Source organism: Periplaneta americana, chromosome 11 (genome assembly GCF_040183065.1).
Source record: "Periplaneta americana isolate PAMFEO1 chromosome 11, P.americana_PAMFEO1_priV1, whole genome shotgun sequence".
Taxonomy (NCBI): Eukaryota; Metazoa; Arthropoda; class Insecta; order Blattodea; family Blattidae; genus Periplaneta; species Periplaneta americana.
Window position 1 is genome coordinate 163,975,250 of NC_091127.1, and position 24,771 is coordinate 164,000,020.

The window sequence follows — 24,771 nt, forward strand, 5'->3', positions numbered from 1 at the left end:
TCGTACAATGTTCTCGTCACGAGACATAATCATATACTTTCTCTTTTCGGGACTTACTTCCAAACCTATCTCTTTACTTGCTTCAAGTAAAATTCCCGTATTTTCCCTAATCGTTTGTGGATTTTCTCCTAACATATTCACGTCATCCGCATAGACAAGCAGTTTATTATTATTATTATTATTATTATTATTATTATTATTATTATTATTGCTATTTTCAAATGCACAATGTACGTCATTCAATGTCACATTGGCTATTACCAGTAAGAAACGGGGGACATCATTTGATATTGTTATGTTATTCATTTAATTTATAACGTAGGCCTACAACGCACATTAGTAGGAGTAATAAGGATGATTGTGAGATATGTAGATCACTAAGTAGGTTGTTTGGGAGTTACATTGATTGATCACATTTGGCCTATATGCATTTACATAATAATATCTCCGTAAAATATTGGTCAGAACTTCATATTCTTCATTTTATGAGTTGGGTATCATACCGTGTTCTTCTGGGGCTGAATTTTTCTTACAGACTATATATTAAATGGTACCGCAATACATTAAGAATTATTGCATTCTTAAGCACTTTAATACATTATCTAATCCATACAGCGAATAGGGATTATAAAGTATGGACACTGAGCTAATTTGCCTGTGTTTTGTTTCTCTGTGCGCCAGCGGCTAGTTCCACTTTCAAGCGCTAGAGGTTAGTGTAATCGAGCATACGCTAAGTTAATAATTGAGAATAGAATTAAGGCACAGGATCCAAACATCGCCTACCTTATTGCATAATCCAGTAACGCTTTGCTTCAAATAAATTCAAGTTAACAGCTTTTCCTTATTTCTCAGTGACAAACTAGTTGTAATAATAATATTTTATATTTCAGATATCATAAATTATATTATAAAATAATATAATACATTATAAAATTAAGATCGAATTCGTTTAATATTTGTATATAATATAATATAGGTATATGGTTTTACTTCTCGTAAGAGTTTTGTTTTTCCATTTTCAGCGCTATCAAATCATTACATATTTTAATTGTTGTTGGGGTCAACGTCTCAACTCTCATTATAAAGGAACTCTAGAGTCTAGACATTACAGTTAATGAAGGATTTATTATTTTATGGATCCAATTTATTTTATTTGAGTATATAATGTACCTAGATGTATTAATTATATGAGTTATATTTCCGCTGTGTCGACTGCTAGCTGGTTTGATGTCAGCGCCAACTCTAGGGAGAAGGCAGAATCTGACGCTCTAGCTGGCTTGAAGGTCATTGAAATCAGTCCAGCTACATCAAAGGTACCGTCGCGAAGTGTCCATTCTTTATAATCCCTATTCGCTGATCCATACTGGATGTATTTACATAGGGACTTTCACAGATTGCTACTACCTTTCTTAGATTTTTATGCATGATATGAATACATTTCTTTTAATATGAATACATTTTAACTTGTACCATACAGTATGGTACTGAATTATAATTATAGCGAAGTTCTAGGATTTCATTATTTATCCCCTGCAATTTCTTGCACTTCTGCTTCTTCCAAGTCGGGCTTTTCCTTAAGCAGTGCTTCTCCTTGTGAGGCCGCTACCGGTAAGTCCGATTCTTCCGGACTGTCTTGTGCTAACTCGTTCTCTTGGCTTCTATCTTCAGAGAACAACCCTTTGAAAAATTCATTGCTGCTTGTATTTTCTTCTGAAGAAGAAACTGAAGAGAGTTGTGTAAGGAACTCTAAGAGAGATCCTGAGTTATTTTCCGTGTCATTATTTAAATCTTTCATAACAAGTGACAGAATTTCCATTAAAGCATCTCTTATCTGGTCCGCTGCTTCCTTGTCTTCGTCACACCATCCATCTCTAACGACCGTGACATCTGAAACATAATTTCATTGCTATCATATGGTTACAATTTACTATTCCTCATATTATTATTATTATTATTATTATTATTATTATTATTATTATTATTATTATTATTATTATTAATCACTTCAATGTGACATTAATTCAGTCGCTAAATGGTCGGAAGACAATGGTATGACAATTAACGTATCCAAAACTAATGTAATAACCTTTTCTAGAAAAACTTCTTCACTGAAATTTAATTATTATCTAAATAATGTACTAATTAACAGAACGGATTGCGTAAAAGATTTGGGAATATTCGTTGACAGTAAATTGTATTTTCATAGTCACGTTGATTACATTTACAATCACGCAATCAGAATGCTAGGAATAATACGGTCAATAACTTATTCTTTTTCCACGCCCGATTCTCTTTTAATGCTATACTATACATTGGTGCGATCGAAACTCGAATATGCATCTGTAGCTTGGAACTCGATTACAATTACGGACTCGGCTAAATTAGAAAATATACAAAGAAAATTTATATCCTTATGTTCATTCAGATTTCTGCCCATTAATTCCGGGTACAGTTATGAGAGAAAATGTGAATATTTTAATTGTCAAAATCTATATGCTAGACGCCATGAGCTAGATTATCTGTTCTTTTGTAAAGTCCTCAAAGGTGATATATCCTGTGACTCTTTCTTAAACAATATTACCTTACGTATTCCAACAAAAGATATGAGAGCCCACAAACTTTTCTGTATTAGAAATTCGAAATTTCTTTCACCAGTCTCCAGATGCATTAAAAATGCCAACATGCATGGCTGCGAATTCGATCCCTTCAATGTATAGACTTTGTTTGCTCTTGGCAATGATTTATCATTTATGTATTCTTTTAGGCATTATACTCAATTAACATTGTCTCATAGTATTCTTAGTTATCCATTCATCGTCATTATTGTAATTGTAATTATATTTATGTGTAATAATTATTTTTGTTTTATGTTTTTGTTATATTTGTGCTGAACTGTAATTGGCCACTGGCTGTTGTACAGCACATTAAATAAATAAATAAATAAATAAATAAATAAATAAATAAATAAATAAAATAAAAATAAAAATTATTATTATTATTATTATTATTATTATTATTATTATTAGCCGTACCCGTGCGCTCCGCTGCACCCGTTAGATATAAATATAAAGAAATGACATACAATAATTAAAATAGGACATTTGATCCAGGGAACATTCGTGTTTGATAGAAGGATAAATCGTTTGATATGTTACTTAATTTAAATTGTATTTAAGTAATTAAAATGCGATCATTTAGTGCAATGATAATTCCTTTAACATGTTTCTTGATTGTTATTACATGCAACCATACTTTAATGAACATTGACATCATTTAGATTTAATGTGTATACTTTATTTTACTTGCTATATGTTTCCATTGAATTATGGTAATAACTTAATTTTAACCCTTGTTTTCTACGTATTCAGTAAATAGCGCTTGGCCCACTACGATTCTGAACCCTTAAAATAACTTAAATAACTTAAATTATATTATATTATATTATATTATATTATATTATATTATATTATATTATATTATATTATATTATATTATATTATATTATATTATATAAAAAGTGTGTTAATAACGGATGTACTCCGATAAGTAAGTTTTTAATTTGTTATCGGGGCTCTTGAATCTCATGAGGAACAACTTTTATAACAGCGCAACATAATCTGCTTGGCTCATTACCCAACTTTTTTGCATTGCATTTAATGCAAATGTATTTAATGTATTTTAACACGATTCAATTGAACATAGTTAAAATTTGGATTATAAAATACGGTACTGGAATGCTAAGCTAACATACTATTACTGCGTACTAAATCAATACGCTCTCGTTGTTCGTTAATTCTCTGAGATTAGAATGAATGAGTACATAAACATTATTTTAAGAAATACAGGAAACGAATATACACAATAGCCTATCAAGTTTTCTGTGCATAAGAAGCTATTTTAATCTTACCTGTCCCAGAAGTTACTGTAATAACATTATAGCATTATGTCCATCTAGAGAAACTACACTTTCCAATGGTGAAATAATAATTAATTATACAAATTGGTTAATTTAGCTTCCGATATTACTTCATTCAAACATAGAAACATTCTCTGTAGGCTATCTTTCATACCTTTTGATTGTTGTTGTCCAAGGCCCCTTATAGACGAAGTCATTTGTTTTTTATTCCATTACACGGCCTTAGATGGCAGTTATTTTAATTTTAAAACTCATTTATCTCATTAAATATCAGTCCTATCAAAATGTTTCAAAGAATAAAACTTATCGGAAATTATTTTGAAAGAAACTGTTGTTATGTAACATTTTTCACAAAAATCAATAATAAGCGAGATATTTCGATTTATTTAATTCAAGCCCCCTTATAACCCCCCTTTTAAATAATGTATTTTGAATGCCATATAGCCTAAAATCTAAGTTATAACAAACTTAATTTATATTCCAATTTTCATCGAAATCCGTTCAGCCATTATTGCGTGAAAAGGTAACAAACATCCAGACAGACAGACAGACAGACAGACAGACAGACAGACAGACAGACAGACATACAAACAAAAATTTCAAAAAAGCCATTTTCGGTTTCAGGGTGGTTAATTATATATGTTAGGGTCAATTATTTCTGGAAAATCGAAAATTACCAAAAAAATTTCGGCTACAGATTTATTATTAGTATAGATTATTATTATTATTATTATTATTATTATTATTATTATTATTATTATTATTATTTATTAGTGTGGTGAGATAATAGAATGGTCGTCCTTGCCATTCTGTCAAACCCAGGTTTCAGTGGCTGATACGTAGATTTTAATAAGGACTTCATCCACTTGTGATTATGAATACAGAGAAGGAATCCAAAATCGTAAAGAATACAACGAAGTCAATATAAAAAATCGAGAAGTAGTTGCTGATAAATTCTCCTTAGAATGAAAAGTTTACTGAAGACTGTGACAACACATAATTATTATAAGAAAATTTGGTGGGGGAATACGGAAAATGGGGATTACAAATAAATGTTAATAAAACTCAATATAACTTATAGTAATTGATGAGTGATAAAAAACTGTTCTTATAAGAAACCAAAGAATGTACGGATATACAGGGTGTTTCAAAAATAGAGGGCATAATTTCAGGTATGTATTCCCCATATGTAGACAATACAAAAAGTTCATTACAACATATGTCCGGAAATGCTTGGTTTCCGAGTTACGGCCTTCAAACCAGTGATATTCACCGGAACGTTCTTCTTCCCGCAGGTAGGTGCCGTGACAGAAGATATTAACAGAGTTAATTCCGAGGCGAAGGGTACATTGAGTGTTGTGTTTGGCGGTGAACTGTGCGACATGTACTCAAATGAGGAACTGGCAGAGGTGCATTTCATGTACAGTAAGACGGACGACAATGCTACGCTGACTCGTCGTTTGTACCAGGAGAGGTACCTGATCGATGGATAGGTAGAGGTGGCCCAATTGCTGGGCCTCCACGCTCACCTGATTTCAACCCTATCGATTTCTACTTGTGAGGCGATTTAAAATCGTCTCCGGTGCCTGACATGGAATCCCTTCGGTATCGAATTGTGGCAGGTTGTGAGGAAATACGCAATACTCTTCGAATTTGGAATCGCGTTCACAGGGCCATGAGACATCGATGTGAGGCCTGTATTCAAACAGGAGGTAGACATTTTGAACATCTGCTGTAAAGGCAACTACCTGCGGGAAGAAAAACGTTCCGGTGAATATCACTGTTTTGAAGGCTATAACTCGGAAACCAAGCATTTCCGGACACATGTTGTAATGAACTTTTTGTATTGTCTACATATGAGGAATACATACCTGAAATCATACCCTGTATTTTTGAAACACCCTGTATATTACATTACATTAAATATTTAAGAGTTGTAATTACAAAAGAAATAAACAATGATTATGAATAAAGACAGTGATCCTTAGCTGCCTTCTGAAATATATATTTTCTATTAGTTACCGGAGAATGTATACACTATACATAAACGTATCATTATTTTCGCAGAAATCTAAATGTAAGATTAGGGGATCGAATGTCGTCCTATATGTGCTTCTGAGACTCTTCCCCCACCTCTCTGTGCGTCATTCCCCTGACGCGCCGGCAAGCGTCTAGGATGAAATGACAGCGCTGTAGTTAGTGAGGGTATAGTGTACAGAACCGACGAAGGAAGAGTATTGCTGGTAGAAGTGGACATTAAATTTTGCGTGGCAACCTTCTTAGTGGTTTTGGTGCCATTATGGGTCAACTATAAAGAACAGATAATGAAGATTTTGTGACATTATGGGTGGGAAAATGAAAGCATAGCGTGGATCAACACGTTCTTTGTGTACGAACTAACGATGTTCCAGACCAATGGTAAGTAATTTCTTTGTCTTGGGGACGAATGTGATGGAAATGTTCAACATTGTACTGTACTTTTTAATAATAATGTATGTATGTATTTATTCACACTGGAAGTGGGCAAGCACCCGGTGGCAGTGGTATATACAATATTAACAATACGCAATAAAATGATAAGCAATACACAATAAAATTTACAATACACAATACAATTTTACAACACATGTACAATTTTACACACAATACAATAATAATACACAATACAATTTAACACAATAATAATAAAAAAACATAAAATAAAATACCTAATTTTACAATACAACCTACATAATTATCTATAGGTCCTACATAAGTTTCAATAGTCTTTCACTTTACTCTCATCTCATTCCCTGTAGTGGCACTATGACGCATTTCACTGACACTTTAGCACACATTTCACTGACACTCTGTAACACATTTCACTGACACTATAGAACACATTTCATTGACGCTATAAATTATCACTGATCGGAACTGTTCACTGCACTGTAAAACCATAACTTCACTGACTCACCTCGCTTCACTGATACAACAGTTCAAATAAGTCAAATAATTACATCCTTATGCATACTTATAAACAGAACTACATTTAAACTAAACATTTCTAGTCTAAGGCCCTCTTACACGCTAGTTTTAAATAATTTACAATTCAAACCAAGGAAGTAAACTCGTCAGCCTAGATAAATACATGTCACCTTAAAAAAAATTAAATGTTGAATGTCACCTTAATTTTAATTTTCACTTTATATACAACTTTTTAAATTATTCTTGTATCTCCTTAAGGAAGGACAGCCCTCAAAGACCGCTGCAGGTAGGTCATTCCAATCATTTATAGTTCTATTTAAAAATGAGAATTTACCTACATCCGTTTTCTGTTTCCTACATTTGATTTTAAAATCATGATCGTTCCTACCATAGTACGTTGGCTTTTCTAACCGAGCCGTTATGTCTACCCATGCTTTCTGACCTAGATGTGCTCTATACAATGATGTTATTCTAGTTTTCCTACGTCTGTTTTCCAAAGTTTCCCATTTAAGTTCTTATAACTTAAAACAACATTTAAAGTAAATCTAATTTGTATCTTAACCCTAAGCTCGAACTAAGACCCACGAGTCTGACAGGTTCATATCTGCACATGTACCTTTCGGCACTACACTTATTTCGATGTCAACTCACTCATTGCACTGATTCTACCTGATTTCACTGACACTTCTAACCATTTTACTGTTCAAATACTTTGCACAGCCACTTCACTGACACCAACACACTTCACTTACACAATAGACTTCACTCACACTACACATTTCACTGACACAACACTCTTCCTCACTGATAGAACACTTCAAATAAAAAGATATCAATTACATCCTTTAAGTAGTGTGTATAATATACTACCGTCTATTAGTAAAGTCCTTAAGCCCATTTTTTATTTATAATAATAATAATAATAATAATAATAATAATAATAATAATAATAATAATAATAATAATAAGGTAATTTGCTAGGAGACGTCGTTGCATATAGACCACTTTTACACTAAACCTAACCTTAGTTCTACTAAAACAGTATTTTCCCTGAACAAAAAATACAAGATGCGTTGCTTAGTGTCTTAATTTAGGTTATAATTCAGAACTTGTTCTATATTTAATAAGATGTTTAGGATTAGTGTAAAACTGGCCTATGTGTAACGACGTCTCCTAGCAAATTACATAATAATAATAATAATAATAATAATAATAATAATAATAATAATAATAATAATAATAAATTTAATGCTAGAACAAAGATAAATATTTTTATAAAAAATCTCTCTAGCACCCTCAGAAAGAGTACATACTGTAGCCTACTCATGCTATGGGGGCATTCCACAAAATTTGAACATAAATATTTTATTAGTAAGCAGGATAACAAATAAAAAAAGAAGAAAGAAAAAAAGAAAACACAGATGTAACAACAATTGGAACTGTATATTTTTTTCCCTAAGGAATAATTTTTAATTGATTTTTTTAAAATAACAATCATTTGCAATTCGTATGTTTGGGAATTTAGATATTATCATGTTATAAAGCCTTGGACCGAAGTTGCTACTGTGATTATATGCTACAGTTGTGGTACATTTAGGTTCTGGCAACCATTGTGTTGTCTGATCTTTTGGTTTTATATTTATGTGAATATAAATTAAATATATTAGGCCTACAATTTTTGTGTACAAAATTGTTTTAAATTTTATGCATATAAAGTACTTTAAATTCAGAATACAATAGTTCTGAGGGATAATCAAGGGGCTTATTAAGACACATTTTATTATCCTTTTATTTACCAGTGTTACTGGCATGAGAGAGGTACTAAAAACATTATTCCATCCTATAATGCCATAGCCTTTACTAATGCGAGGTAAATCAGCCGTAAAGTATGGATAGTCAAGTAATTTCGTACGATAACAAAATAGTGAATAATTTTTCTTAATCTAATGCAAAGAGAGGCCAAGCTTTAGTTCCCTACGGCCACTTCCAACGGACTACTAACGAATATTCACACGTTTATCACTGGGATTGTAGCGCTGGAAATCAATTTAGAACACTTTTATCTCAGCCACGACACATTTCAATTTTTATTGTACAACTAGCCGTACCCGTGCGCTCCGCTGCACCCTTTAGAAATAAATATAAAGTAATTATATAATTAAAATAGGACATTTGATCCAGGGAACATTCGTGTTTGATAGAAGGATAAATCGTTTAATATGTTACTTAATTTAAATTGCATCCAAATAATTAAAATGCGATCATTTTGGTCCAGAGACACTCATTTGGTGCAATGACAATTCATTTAACATGTTTCTTAATTTTTATTACATGCAACCATAGCTTAATGAAGATTGACATCATTTAGATTTAATGTGTATATTTTATTTTACTTGTTATAGGTTTCCATTGAATTATGGTAATAACTTAATTTTAACCCTTGTTTTCTGCGTATTCAGTAAATGGCGCTTGGCCCACTATGGTTGTGAACCCTTCAAATAACTTATATTATATTATATTATATTATATTATATTATATTATATTATATTATATTATATTATATTATATTATATTATATTATATATTATATCAGAAGTTACTGTAATAACATTATAGCATTATGTCCATCTAGAGAAACTACACTTTCCAATGGTGAAATAATAATAATTAATTATACAAATAGGTTAATTTAGCTTCCGATATTACTTCATACAAACACAGAAACATTCTCTGTAGGCTATCTTTCATAGCTTTCGATTGTTGCTGTCCAAGGCTCCTTATAGACGAAGTCATTTGTTTTTTAATTCATTACACGGCCTTAGATGGCAGTTATTTTAATTTTAAAACTCATTTATCTCATTAAATATCAGTCCTATCAAAATTTTTCAAGGAATAAAACTTATCGCAAATTATTGTTAAAGAAACTTTTGTTATGTAACATTTTTCATAAAAATCAATAATAAGCGAGATATTTCGATTTATTTAATTCAGGCCCCCTTATAACCCCTCTTTTAAATAATGTATTTTGAATGCCATATAGCCTAAAATCTAAGTTACAACGAACTTAATTTATATTCCAATTTTCATCGAAATCCGTTCAGCCATTATCGCGTGAAAAGGTAACAAACATACAGACAGACAGACAGACATACAAACAAAAATTTCAAAAAAGCGATTTTCGGTTTCAGGTTGGTTAATTATATATGTTAGGACCAATTATTTTTGGAAAATCGAAAATTACCAGAAAAATTTCGGCCACAGATTTATTATTAGTATAGATATAAATGCAATTATCACTACAATAACACAATAATTCTTGCAGATAACACAGAAACAACTTCGGAAACGTAATTAACAGAGTCGCAGTGTCACTTCACTTCCACTAGATGGACTCAGAATTCCAGCAGGGATGCCAATATCGGCAAACGAAATGAAACTGTGAGGAATGTTACAACAGGTGCGCTAAACGTTAGAAATGTTACAATAGGTGTGCAGCACGTTAGGCTAGGTTAGGTTAGGTTAGGTTAGGTGTGTGTAAGATAATATGAATGGTTACCACAGTTGGCGACACTGCAATCTTTCTCCCACTCCGCCTTAAATAACGTCACAACGACGAAATATGGTCGCCTTCTTCCTTCAAGTACGACGATTGTCCTATATAAGTAAGGAACCTATCTAGGGCGGGTTGGGTGGAATTTCCTATGCTGGCAGTTCATTAAGGGGAGTGGGTAGTGATGTCTGTGCCGTTAAAAAATTCTAATACAAAACTTTAGTTGAATATTTCTAGGCTTCTAGTGTTCAGAATTGAATAAAAGTTTCCAGACTTATACACTCAACCATTTTGAATTCAGTGGTATAGAAGACAACTAATTTGTTTCGTATCCAAGTGTAAAAGAAAGGTCCTAATTGACAACCTGTTTTCCCACTACCTCATTCTTCAGGTGCACATTACTTGCTACTGTCTTCACTCATATGCCTTGTATTTTTTTTAAGTTATCGAGTAATGTATATTGTAAATTCTAAAGCAAAATTTAGTTAAATATTTCACTCCTAGTGAAACAGAAAAAAATATTGAACTTTGTTTAACATATTTTACCATTTTTTTTTTCAGTACATATATTTTTTTCTCGTGTTATGTGTATGATATTCCTAAACCCGTAGGTCTGCTATGTAAAACACAGGCTGCAGAAAACACTGTAAAATTTTCATGTAAATCGATTCAGTAGTTTAAGAGAAAAATGCACTTACGTTTGAAAAGTGTCAACTTATGGAAAACTGCATTTAAAATAACAAAAGTATGTATGAATTACATGCACCGCCAAATTTAAAGAGGCCATTTAAAAGGGTTATCTACAAAAATACCCCCCCACAATATTTACATTATTTTAAAGAGTAGTTTTGTACTTTATTTTAAAAGACAAAATAAAAAATCGGATTTTTTACCCCTAATCACTACGTGGTTCCCTTAATAAAACTTCACCGAAAGAGAAATGTAAATATTGGTCGATTATTATTATTAACTTATTATTATTATTATTACTATTGCTATTATTATTATTATTATTATTATTATTATTATTATTATTATTATTATTATTATTATTATTATTATGAGATACTTAACTTGATGAGATTCATTTAGAATAGAACATTGTAATTATTAAGAGAACAATTTTATGTACGAATTTTTAAATACAAGAGCGAATCAGGAGATTTAATATCAACAGATCTCAACGAAAAAGGTACAAGCGCAGTTTTAGTACGATTTAAGACAAGTACGTTGCAAAAACATTTTTTTTATCTAGATATTATAGACTGTTGCCGTTATTCTGCATTGACTCTAAGTTTAATTCTTTATTACGCAATATCGCTCTTTTAATACGTTTGAGCTGTAATTTAATTAGGCGAAATGGAAGTGTTGCCATAGTAATATTTTGATTCTTTATTCGGTGTCGAGGAAATGTACTAATGGTCATTTATTGTCAGCAACTTACTCTTTTCTGTTAATATAACTCAATTTTTTTGGATGTTATATTTTCATGCTATATTTGAAACGTAAATTGGAATAATTCAGTATCACTTAAATATTAGCTCCATGCTTCTTTTGGCTCGTGGATTCATTCACTATTTCTAGTCGTTTATTTTTAAATTGTTCCTCATGCTTCATCATTAACATAATTCTATCTGCTATTTTAACTCTGGTAAACGCTGCATTCGAGATGGCGACTTGCACCGTACTTGCACTCACTGTCACACCGCTGTGCTTGTTGTTTCGTGACCAGCTGTTGAATGCGTGCACTGCAGAGTCCTCACATACAAAGAGGAGTGTAAACACAGTCAAATGATTTGCGTTAGTTTTGGTGTCTTTAGATTAGTTTTGATTTTCTTTGATTAGTTTTAGTTTATGATTTTTGGTTTTGGTTACGTTTGGTTTTCTCAGTCTTTTTGTTTGTTTAGGTGTATTTTAGACCCACAAATTTTTGGTTATACAGAGGAGTGATGGTAGGCTTACGGCACTGCCATCGTGATCTAATACAGGTCGTAAGGCAGACCACGTGACTCGCTTAACAGCTGATCGCGAAAGGCGGTCTTTCAACCATATGAATTAGTTGCAGTGCATGAAGAATAACATATATTTCTCTGAAATGCAGTGTAATTGCGTCAGTAAAATTTTAAACAGTGATTGTGAGACACTTGAGACACAATTTACTTGCAATTTAAGGTATAATATTATTTCTGGTGTGAAAATTACGTTGTTGCAGGCAAAGTTCGTATGTGTAATACCTGCCTTTATTTCGATTAAATATTGCGCCCTTATGTGGTTAAGTGAAATTTTGGTCTTATAAACAGTAGGCTAAATATGTGTAATACTATATACGTGAAAGTGAAACATTGACTGGCATGTGATTAGGCCTAAGTGCAGCGTTACCGATGTTACTCTTGTCTAATCCATTATTGTTAGTTTACCGTATTTGTCTTATTAAATTTAAATTATTGCGCCCATTTTATTTGTGAATAACCTACATTATACGAGTAAATAATACGACGTTTGATAATATACACAATTTGAACTAAAAACGAGATACATATAGTATATTACGAAAAATTATACCCTATAGTTTTCATTACTGTTACAGTATCTAGAATTGTAATTAGTTGAAATAAAGCACTCATGCTTCATTACGAAATTCTTGCACATTCATTTATGCACGTTTCAACAATTTTCAGTTGCATCGCACGCATATTTTAATGTGTTGAAGTCATAGGTTATGTTTATTCTATCAGTAATATTCGCAATTATGCATTATAATTAAGCATAACGCTACGTATAACTTATAAATGCAATTTGTCTACACTTCAATTGTATTTATTCGTTTCAGACGGTACTCCAGTCTGAAGTCTGATTAGTTTAATATGTTACTAGGGCTAAACTAGCGCTGAGGTAGTTCCCCTCGTATTCATACATTTTGCATATACAAATTAGTTCGGTTCGTTCAGGATCTTAATATGCCTTGCTTATAGGATCAAATGCATCTCCACAAAAAATAAATTCAACTGTTTTCAGTTCATAAATTACCGGAACTATACCTCAGCGCTACTAAGTAATATAACGTATGTACATTTTATAGGAGGGACTGTGGTGAATTTTCTACCTATAAGTAAGGACCTAACCGTGTTCTGAAGTTTATCCTAAAAATATATTCTTTATTAAATCTCAAAACCGTTTTCGTTCTCAACTTAAGCCTAAAATGTTGACGCAGATAGCTTATGTTAACATGGTAAATTCTCTTCACATAAAAATAACACAGTTTTATTTATTATTCCTGCCACATTATGCAACACATAAATGGAACTTATGCACATATTACATTGAATAAAATTTTAATTGTATTATTTATTTGTTCCCTACTATACTGGGTTGTAATGAATTGTATTTATCTAACCTACCAGATTAACACACAACTGTACATACACTAATTTCATAGGAGGGACTGTGGTAAATTTTGTACCTACAAGTAAGGAAGATAGATGTGCTAAATTAAAATCACAATATAAATAATTCTTCTTTATTAAATCTCAAAATAGCTTCCATTCCAAACTTAAAATGTTGATGCAACCAGGTTATGTTACCATGTAAAACTCCGTTCACATTAAAATAACACAGTTTTGTAATTATTTCTGCAACATATTATGCAATAAGAAGTGTGAAGGGGTCTTATACACACATTACACTAAATAAAATTGAGCGCCGACACGCTATAAAGTAATATATTTCACTCAGCTCCGTATACTCAAATAGAAAAGCCCGACCCATCGAGTGACGTCACACAACCTGCATTACGGCCTGGTCTAGGTCACGATGGCAGTGATTACGGTCATGTTAACTTAGCTTTTAGGTTTTGGCTCTCGTAAGAGCTTTATACGGTCAGATTTAATTTCACCGAGACAGCTTTATAAAATAATAGCAAGGCACCTAGGTCATGGCCGCACTGGTAGAAAAGGTGGGTGGGGTAAGAAAGGGGAGGAAAGCAGTCGCTCTCAGGAGCTACAGTTCTGCAGGTCTGCTCTAGAACAGTATGAAATTTACAAACATACAAAAAGAAACACCCCAACACATCCTGAACACTCGATTTCAAAACACACACCCTTTTCGACACAATCATGAACACACCCCACCACAATAGGAAACCAGAAGATAGCGCGGGACCTTCACTAGGTTTCGTACAATGAAGGATAACTCTTCGAAGCAAGTCAGCCAGGTAATTTCCTAAAAAGTTAACACAGTAAAGAAGTTGTAAAATTAATCAGCAAAATTTTAATTCTTTTGTTGATAAATAGCGTAGTAAAAAATACGACATAGGACATAGTACTGTGAACATCATTTCTGCATAACATAGCTACAGTTTTGGGGTTATGTAATTTATTTAAATACAAAAACGTGGGAGGACACTGCCCTTCCCAAGAACCAGCAACATTTCCACTTTTTTTTTCACTTCCTGTTAAGTAATACCATAGTAGAGAGAGAGAGAGAGTGAGAGAGAGAGAGTGAGTGAATGAGTGAGTGAGTGAGTGAGAGAGAGAGTGAGAGAGTGAGTGAATGAGTGAGTGAGAGAGAGAGTGAGAGAGAGTGAGTGAATGAGTGAGTGAGTGAGTGAGAGAGTGAGAGAGAGTGAGTGAATGAGTGAGTGAGTGAGAGTGAGAGAGAGTGAGTGAATGAGTGAGTGAGTGAGAGAGAGTGAGAGAGAGTGAATGAGTGAGTGAGTGAGAGAGAGAGTGAGTGAATGAGTGAGTGAGTGAGAGAGAGTGAGTGAATGAGTGAGTGAGTGAGAGAGTGAGAGAGAGAGTGAGTGAATGAGTGAGTGAGTGAGAGAGAGTGAGTGAGTGAGAGAGAGAGTGAGTGAGTGAGAGAGAGAGTGAGAGAGAGAGAGTGAGAGAGAGTGAGTGAATGAGTGAGAGAGAGAGTGAATGAGTGAGTGAGAGAGAGAGTGAGTGAATGAGTGAGTGAGTGAGAGAGAGTGAGTGAATGAGTGAGTGAGTGAGAGAGAGAGAGTGTGTGCGTGCGTGTGTGTGGTTTTTTACAATCTGAAGAAGTCGAATGACAATACAGATGTTAGTGTCAATATGAAATGTGCCCATTCGCTTCAGTCTACAGGGAACGTATTGTCACAATTTTGTACCATCAGAAAACATTTTCATGTTACTCACTTCCTTCAAAAATGTACATTGAATCACAAAGTGACAGTTGTGCCATTACTTCTCAGTCGGAAACGTTGAGAATGACAGTAGAAGAAGCAGAGGAAGGCTTAACAAATTAATTAAAGGAAGAACATTGAGTAGTTCTAAAAAGAGGTACACACAATATATTGTTATAATCTTCCCTTAATAATAGTTCATAAATTTGTATTCTGTTATACGATATATTTAATAACTAGAAAATAACATTGTCGCTCTTGTTAAACGCAAATATGTGTCTCAAGTGTGTATGATTCGGTATGTATACTGTTTTTTTTTTTTATTTGAAGCATATATTATTACGGAACGGATCTTATAGTCCATACCGCAATGCAGATGATGATGATATTATTACGTCATTAGAGGTGGTCGATTGACGTAGCAACAATCTGGCCACCTTGGGTGGGGATCGAACGGAAGAAAGTGCGGCTAAACATGTATCAGTAACGAGCTGCATTTGACGGTTTTTCTACTTATTGTTGTAAAAGTGTAGTAACTTTGTTAAATATGAATCATATACTCAGTTTTATGGTGTTTTCATTAAGGGAGATGACTCACGAAAGTGAGTTTTGAGATAAATGAAAATGAAATTTAGAAAATAATTTTCTACACAAATAAAAACCATCAAATACTAGTATTATTTTGTTGTTTGCACACGTACTTTCAGAATTTAACTTGTATATTCACCTGGGAAACGAAATATCATTTGTACAAAAAATGACACAACCCATATTTTTTTAACAGTGCATTTGGAGAGCAAATTACAGTAATTAATTATATTAAACGTGTTGGTACGATGCTTCGAATAGTGGCTTAATTAATTAGTCGGCCTGGGTGACGCAGTCGATAGTGTGTTTGCCTTCTGTACCCTTTCGATCCCGGCCCAGGTCGATGGCATTGAAGTGTAGGGGAGACTATTGTACCTTTAAACACTTTTCACATTTTATTTTTTTTTTTAATTTTGGGAAATGAAATTTTTAAAATGAAAAAATGCTTGAAATAATTATTGAAGATTACTTTACAACTTCCTGTTTGTATTTTCCTATTTTACAGATCTATTAAGGATGCAAAAAATAAAATGAAGGGATATGTAATGTGTTCGAAGGTACAACAGGTTCATGTACCTTGGAACATACCCTCTTGTAAGTTGGAGCACATGGGATGTAGGTGGGAATATAAATGTAAAAACTGACAATCATATTTAAAATGCATTTGCCATCATAAACCAGAGCAGGCTTCTCTGATTGAGATTTTATTTCCTGGAGGCGCCTTTTAACTTCAGACTTACTTCGTTACGTGATCTTAAAATAAAAGAAAAACAAAAGCCGATAGTATCGTGTACTTTGGAACATGTTCCATGATACAAAATGTGTTATGTTCAAAGATACAAGAGGGTGCACTTTTAACAAATATGGCTCCCAAAACTAGAGATTCGAATAAATCATGGAAATTAAAATACGTTATTACCAAAGCTCGGATCTTGGGGACTTGTGTGTCGTGTGCGTGAGTAAGGTTACAGGTACAACGTATACAAAGCTCACGCTGTAAGCTCTCAAGGACAGTCGTATGTACTTAGAAAGTGGTTACATCTACGCACGAGGAAACTGTGTCATGTTGAAGGCAAAGACAATCAGAGAATTACAAATAAACGATCTGTTAGAGGAATTAGAAAATACGTGTTATTCGAATGGGTATTATAGAAGTTTTAAAATACATTTTTTTAAATTTTAGGTACAGAATTTCGTGGAGAAATTCGGAGGAGATACATTATTTTCTACGAATGGAGAGTTTATATTTTGTAAGTTGTGCCACACACAAACTAAAGGCTGGGAACGGCATTCATTGAAAGACATTGCAGTCCCTTAAATTGGTGGAAAATTTGTCCATAGCCATGGATCAAGTCGTAGAGGGATCTGCCCTAGTGACACACAAATTGAAAACTATTTTCGAGAAAAATTTAGGATATACTTATCTTTCTCAGATAAGAGATCAGCTAGCAACTGCTGAAAATCGAACAAAACAGTGTCAGTTAAAACATTTATTTTAAGTTTGCTCCCGTCATTTCATGTGACGTGGAAATAAGTTTTTCTCGTTTCAAATCACGTTTAACTCACTGACGAAGAAGTTAAGAGTTCGAAAATCTTCGAATGTAAGTAATCATACACTGTAATATAATGTACAGAGCAGAATAGTAAATTTGATATATTGCTAATGTTTATTTTTATTATATGCTATATTCAACCTACCACAATACTATCAATATGTTGCTTCAGCCAAAACCACTTTTATAGCAGACCTGACAGTACCTCCGTGCTGGAAGCGGGAGTTTGTTGACATTGAAGTCCGTCGCTTAGCGACGTGCAAAGACACAAGTCCCCAAGTTCCGAGCTTTGGTTATTACTCACCAGATGATAGGGAACACACCGTACTTGAAAGATATTAACAAATACAATCTGGTTTTGTGTTAGAAAACATATATCAATGAATGAAATGATTACTTTTGGTACTAAAAAAACTTTTTTTGTCCACGGAACTCACACTTTGCAGTAAATGAAACTGAAACTACGACCAGAGCTACTTACCGGCTTTCTGTACACTCTACTTCAGTTTGAGTCCTCTAGGTAGGAGCAAAAATTAAAAAAAAAAAAACAAACAAAAAAAATGTTCAAAGATACACTATGCTGAAGGTACAACAGTCTCCCCTACATGTTCATGTCAGTAGATTTATTGGGATGTAAAATAACTCCTGCGGGACAAAATTCCGGCACACCGGCGGCGCTGATATAACCTCTGCAGTTGCGAGCGTCGTTAAATAAAACGTAATTTACCATTTTTTCGTGGTTTAATTCAGTATTTCCATTTATTCCTCACCTTTGTTATTAACGCAGTTCTCGTACAACACGTGTTGTCTGCTGACGTAGGTGATGCCATCCGAACCACATACACGTTGCTGGTTAGTGAAAGGCAAGTAGGCAACTCTTGAACAATCCGAATTTGATTCTGCTACTTCCTCGCCTTTTGTGATCGACAGTGTCGATACAGTCATCAGACAAACTGTAATCCATGAACATTATGTGATTAGGAGCATGACTGTCAAGATAAGTTAGCAGCAAACTTACCTGAACTGTGTTTAAGTAGAAATTGTATGTTCTCGTCTAAAAAATATATCCGAGGCCTAACTTTGCAGCTCAGCACCAATCTCACGTGACGTGACGTGACGTGACGTAACCTGAACTTAAATCACTGTTTCTTTAATACAACCGCAGAATGATGGAATTAGATTAGATTCAGTTATTACCAAAGCTCGGAACTTGAGGACTTGGGTGTCGTGTGCATGAGTAAGGTTAAACGTACACAAAGCTCGCCCTGCAAGTGCTCAGGGACAGTCGTGTGTACTAAGAAAGTGGTCACATCGAATGACAGGAAGATGGTTGACGAAACTGTATCATGTCGAAGATAATTACAGGTAAACGGTATGTTTCAGGAATTAGAAAATACGTGTTATTGGAATGGATATTATAGAAGTTTGCAAATACATTTTTTTTTTAATTTTAGGTACAGACTTTCGTGGAGGATTTCGGAGGAGATACATTATTTTCTTCGAATGGAGAGTTTATATTTTTTTTAAGTTGTGCCACATACAAACAGAAGCTGAAAAAATGGGCATTCATTGAAAGACATTGCAGTTCCTTAAATTAGTGGAACATTTGTCCATAACCATGGATGAAATCGTAGAGGGGCCTGCCCCAGTAGTGACACACAAATTGATAACTATTTCCGAGAAAAATTTAGGATATCTTGCTCAGATAAGAGATCAGCTGTCAACTGCCAAAAATTGAGCAGAAAACAGCGACAGTGAAAATATTCAGTATTTTAAGTTTTCTCCCGTCACTTCATATGACGTGGAAATACGTTTTCTCGTTTCAAATCATGTTTACTAACATGCAAAGAAGTTATGGGTTCGAAAATCTTCAAATGTACATAGTCATACACTATAATAAAATGTACAGAGCAGAACAGTAAATTTGATTTATTTCTCATATTTATTTTATTATATATATGCTATAAAATTACGTGTTTCAACCTACCATAATATTATCATTATGTTGTTCCAGACAGAAACCACTTTTATAGCAGACCTGACAGTACCTCCGTGCTGGAAGCGGGAGTTTGTTGACATTGAAGTCCGGTCGCTTAGCCACGTCCAAAAACACAAGTCCCCAAGTTCCGAGCTTTGGTTATTACAAGATTACATTAGGATACGGTCTATCATTGTGGAGTAAGGGCTAGCATGCTTGATTGTGAAACGAGCGGATCGGGTTCAAATCTCGGTTGGGATAAGTTACGTGGTTGGGTTTTTCCGATATTTTCTCTCAAACAATTGAACCAGAATTGCTGGTAAAATTCGGCATTGGATTATGGCAATGGCGGGCATTCCTGAGGCATTGCCGCAGTGATATCAGACCTCAGCGAAGCATCAAACTTACCCCCTACCTTCCCCTTTCCCCACTCCATGAAAATACTGCGCGTGTACGTGACGGATTATACTGGATTGCTGTACTTCGGAGCTTCATTAGTGAAATAATGTCTTTCGCAGAATCATATGAATCGAGAGGATAGTCCACACCTGTGGAGTAACGGTCAGCGCTTCTGGCCGCAAAACCAGGTGGCCCGGGTTCGAATCCCGGTTGGGGCAAGTTATCTGGTTGAGGTTTTTTCTGGGGTTTTCCCTCAACCCAATACGAGCAAATGCTAGGTAACTTTCGGATTCATTTCACCGGCATTATCACCTTCATTTCACTCTGACGCTAAATAACCTGAGATGTTGATACAGCGTCGTAAAATAACCAAATAAAAGAAATAAAATCGAGAGGATATCACACTTCCAAGAAAGGTGCTTCTTTCATTTCTCATGTTTAGGATCAGTTACAATTCAGGACGCGAACTTAAATATGTACAGTCTTAAAATAAACCACCTGTTATACGAGTTCAAAGAACACAGATTTAGTGATTTTCAAAGGATGGAGAAATATTTCAATAATTTTGCCACACATTTTTTGAAATGTTATCCCAGAATTGCAGTTAGAGGTACTGGATTTGCAGAATGATGGCTTCTTGAAAGCAGAATGTGAACGTCTGCTGGGGGCTAAAATGTTTTAAAAGATGTCCAGTACTACATATCCACTGCTTAGACAGTTTGCTTAAAAAATAATGAGTACCGTCATTTTCCATAACTATGGTCTTGGAACATAACTTTTGTCCACGATACAACTATTCAAATTTTGTATTCCATAACGTAGTACCTCGTTTATCTACATTTTTCTGTACCGTACTGTAGTTTGAATTCAAGTCACTGCTGCTACGAGTATCTACGAACGGTCTATGTTACTTCTACAATGATCTTTGAATGGTTGTATCGTGGACCATAGTTGTGTTCCAGGACCATAGTTATGGGAAATGACGGTATGTATTCATCAACCTACCAATGCGAACAGCTGTTTTCTAAATGAAATTTATAAAGTCCAGCCACAGATCTCGCTTAAGCGATGCTCATCTCCTTGCGCAACTGAAAATAGCATGCACAGATATAAATCCCAATTTCGAAGAAATTGCTTTGAAAAATGATTAAATAAATATGGACTATTCTAATTACAGTTCGATCCCGGGCCAGGTCGATGGCATTTAAGTGTGCTTGAATGCGACAGGCTCATGTCAGTAGATTTACTGGCATGTAAAAGAACTCCTGCGGGACAAAATTCCGGCACATCCGGCAACGCTGATATAACCTCTGCAGTTGCGAGCGTCGTTAAATAAAACATGACATTCTAATTACATATGGTAGGTAGGAGTGTAGTGGCACAACTGTCTGTAAATCCGTCACTGCACTGTAGAGTGCAACCCCTCCCACAGTATGTAGTTGCCATTTAAATCATGTCTTGTGGGTTGCGTTCATTTTGCCCACTACTGAATTATGGATTCATTTCGGAATATTTTTCTTTTTATTTGGTTCTTTAACGACGCTGTATCAACTGCGGGATTACCTATTTAGCGTCGATGGAATTGGTGATAGCGAGAAGGTATTTGGCGAAATGAGGCCCCGAGGATTCGCCAGAGATTACCTGGGGTAAACTTACAATAACCTAAATGATAGCCTACATTTTAAAATTTCTTTTCAGAACGAAAAGTTATATCTGTTCGGATCGAATTTCTACACATTTAAAGGGCAAAACAAAAATTCTTCCTATCATTTATAATCATAATACTCTGCTCTCTTAAATTTACTGAGCATATTTAGAAATAATTCAATGGATTTCCCAAAACACGCTAAGAAATGTTTCATATAAAATAAATTTTATTTCGAAAGGGAAGCAAAAACGAGCAAAATTGTGTTAAACTTCTTCGTTTGAAATATCTCGAAAATAACCCCCTTAAATTAACGACATTACTTACAAGTTTTTAACAATTAACGCACAGTTTTATGTTAAATATTCACACAACTTACACAGAGTGAATACGATGTTCCTCATTGCAGCTTCCTCTTATTATCGGGACAGACTGGAACAATATTAGGATGGACTGCACATCCAACCACTGTACGCCTGCTGTTCATGATACTGATAGCACATTTTCAACTTCCGCTTGTCGATTAAAATTTAGAGATAATTTTGTTATCCTTAATTCTGTCACTGAATTAAATTATGTATATCCAGTCAAAATTTCGATGTTGTCTGCCCTCTAACTGTAATTTAGTACGTGGGATGAAGAGTAATAACGCTAACTTTAGCGAAAAGTGATTTCAAGTTGAAAAAGTTGATTTATAAAAATGTATTCATATAGTAAAAGCTCAGAAATAAATGCTCAGAGCACCAATATTCATATTTATGAGTACACCTCGAATATTTAAACTATAAAAATCACATGAGGCACCTGAACTGTGTTTTAAAATATTAAGATATAAACTAGAAGAGTCGATATAATTGCCATCAATAGAAGAACCCAGAAAGCGATGGTCTTAGACCCTACGATTTGCTTTGAACGAGACACGAATCAAGTACTGCAGGTAAATGATGACAAGCGAGCTAAATATGTACCTTGTCTTCCATACCCCAGTGAAAAATATGGCATTTCGCTTTACAACTGGGATGTTACAGGCTTACTATTTGGAGCGAGGGGTTGTTTATCAAAATTTACATGTAATATCTTTAAATCCTTTCAAATTCCCTTTTATGAGGTTCAGAAGATTGTAATGGAAATTCTGAAGGCCTCTCTTCAAATTCTACACTACCATCTATATGTTAACACGTAAATTTTTGTTTTAATGTACAAATCGAATCATTATTTTGCTCGTTTCATTTCCCTTTATCTTTTATGTTTGTTAATTCCGGATCCCAGTGGTCAACCTCACTTGAGGACGGATGATTTGAAATAAATCGTAGTAATGAAAAGGTTTTAAAGGCACATCAACAAAGGACAGCAATATTAGAATTAAGGTATTAAAAACTAAAGTTATGTAGGTACCTAAATGAAGGGTACACGGGAAAAACGAACAATGTCACAATGCTGTTAAGGGTGATGTCATTATCTAATTCACTGTATTACTACAAACTTTAGTGTTATTTTTACCAAAACTGGTAAAGGAGAATTAAAACCACGGATACATCCATCATTTCCTTCATTTCAAGTAGAAACATCAATAAATTTAGCAGTAATATACCGAAATAGATCAATATCTCAACCCTAATGGAAATGTGACATTGTTTGTTTTTCCCGTGTACCCTTCAAATATAATGAAACAATGGAAACATTCTGAGCAAAAAAAGTCGTATAAACATGTATGATATTCTCAATATTTTCAGAGTTACACTAAATTGAAGTTTTTAAGAAAACACTTTTTTTTTCTTTAGTTTTAGGTGTAAATGTTACAAATAGTGTGTGTGTGTGTGTGTGTGTGTGTGTGTGTGTGTGTGTGTATCTAATGCTCTGGATTTAACAATGAAGTCATCATCCTTCTTGCTTCCCAATATTTTGATGGAAGGTCCACAAATGTCCTAAGAGTTTCACAATTAGCCAGGTGCTCCATCTTCATGTCCTCTTCTCTGGTGCACAGAAAGCATTTAGGTGAATTTAGTACTCCAATACGATGGAGGTGTTCACTGAGGCAATCAATCTAAACATGGCCACGGCAGATTTTCGAGGTAGATCAGGAATTAGTTTTGGATCTTTGAATGATTCTTTCCATTTTGAATTTTGATGTTTAGCGTGTTCACTGTAACTTATTCTTTTTATGACTCGTTTTATTGATTCATATGGGAACTTGAAAATTGGTTTTAAGTTGATTTTAGTTCCTTTCTTTGCTAACATATCCGCTTTCTCGTTACCGTTCAGTCCACAGTCGGCCGGGATCCATTGGAAGACCACTTTTTTATTTATCATTTGAATTTGTTTTACCATGCATGTTACAAATAGAGAATGAACTATTTAGAAGTATGCTTTCTTGAATTGGCTAGTATTCTAATGGCCAGTTTGTCCAAGTAATGTTTAATTTTGCTTAACGAATGTTAAATTAACAGTCTGTTTATTTTTAACGCTTTGTTAATGTATTTTCCATTTGTTCAACATAATTTTGTTTAAGATGACCAACACTTAACTATAACGTCTGTTAGCACTATTTTAACTACTTAACAGCAGTTGGTAATGATTCTACACATATAAGACAATTTTTGATTGGCTAAAATTAATCTTTAAATTCTATATTATAGAGTGAGTCATGAAACTTGTATAAAATGACAACCTGTTATAGTAGGCCACGCTCCATAAACAAACAGTTGACAAATGAAAGTTGTAGGTGACGTGCTGAATAATAATTACAAAGTAAGGTTATATTTCCTCATTGCTATTATGGATGCGAAATGCGAAAGAAATAAAATAACACTGATGTATTTAAACAGTCCAAAGTATTTTTTAAATGTTATATTACCAGTCATATGCTAGCCTTCCCTACAGAGAGACACAAACTATTAATTTCGCAACTTCTGTTCGAACAACTGTGGAGACATCGGCCATATTTAACTAACTGTTAAACGAGTTAACTGCCCGAAAACCTACATTTAAAATTAACAAACTGTTAACAATCTGTTAAACCAAATTGGTGTTG

At 33.9% G+C, this 24,771-nt stretch overlaps 2 protein-coding genes across 2 annotated transcripts in view; one reads left to right on the top strand and one right to left on the bottom strand.

Annotated features, from left to right (window-relative positions):
• The window catches only part of LOC138709555 (gustatory receptor for sugar taste 43a-like), a 71,793-nt gene extending 66,463 nt beyond the window's left edge, over window positions 1–5,330 (top strand). Inside the window, exon 7 of the mRNA XM_069840414.1 lies at window positions 5,212–5,330. Within this exon, the coding sequence (XP_069696515.1) occupies window positions 5,212–5,237 (26 nt within the window). The 3' untranslated portion in view covers window positions 5,238–5,330. The remainder of the gene's footprint in view (window positions 1–5,211) is intronic.
• LOC138709556 (uncharacterized) lies at window positions 1,402–22,238 on the bottom strand. The gene is made up of 3 exons (XM_069840415.1): window positions 22,120–22,238; window positions 18,489–18,671; window positions 1,402–1,887 (listed from the first exon to the last, which is right to left on the bottom strand). The coding sequence occupies exons 1-3, from the start codon at window positions 22,142–22,144 to the stop codon at window positions 1,520–1,522; spliced, it is 576 nt and encodes a 191-aa protein (XP_069696516.1). The 5' UTR covers window positions 22,145–22,238; the 3' UTR covers window positions 1,402–1,519.
• Between the last annotated feature and the right edge of the window lie 2,533 nt (window positions 22,239–24,771).

What these genes read in the sequence shown, in the direction of transcription:
- LOC138709556 (XM_069840415.1), bottom strand. Translation starts at nt 22,144, where the DNA reads ATGAGGAACATCGTATTCACTCTGT. An exon ending in GAACATCGTATTCACTCTGT is followed by an intron (nt 18,672 to 22,119) that starts GTAAGTTGTGTG and finishes CATGGATTACAG; the next exon opens with TTTGTCTGATGACTGTATCG. An exon ending in GAACTGCGTTAATAACAAAG is followed by an intron (nt 1,888 to 18,488) that starts GTGAGGAATAAA and finishes ATTATGTTTCAG; the next exon opens with ATGTCACGGTCGTTAGAGAT.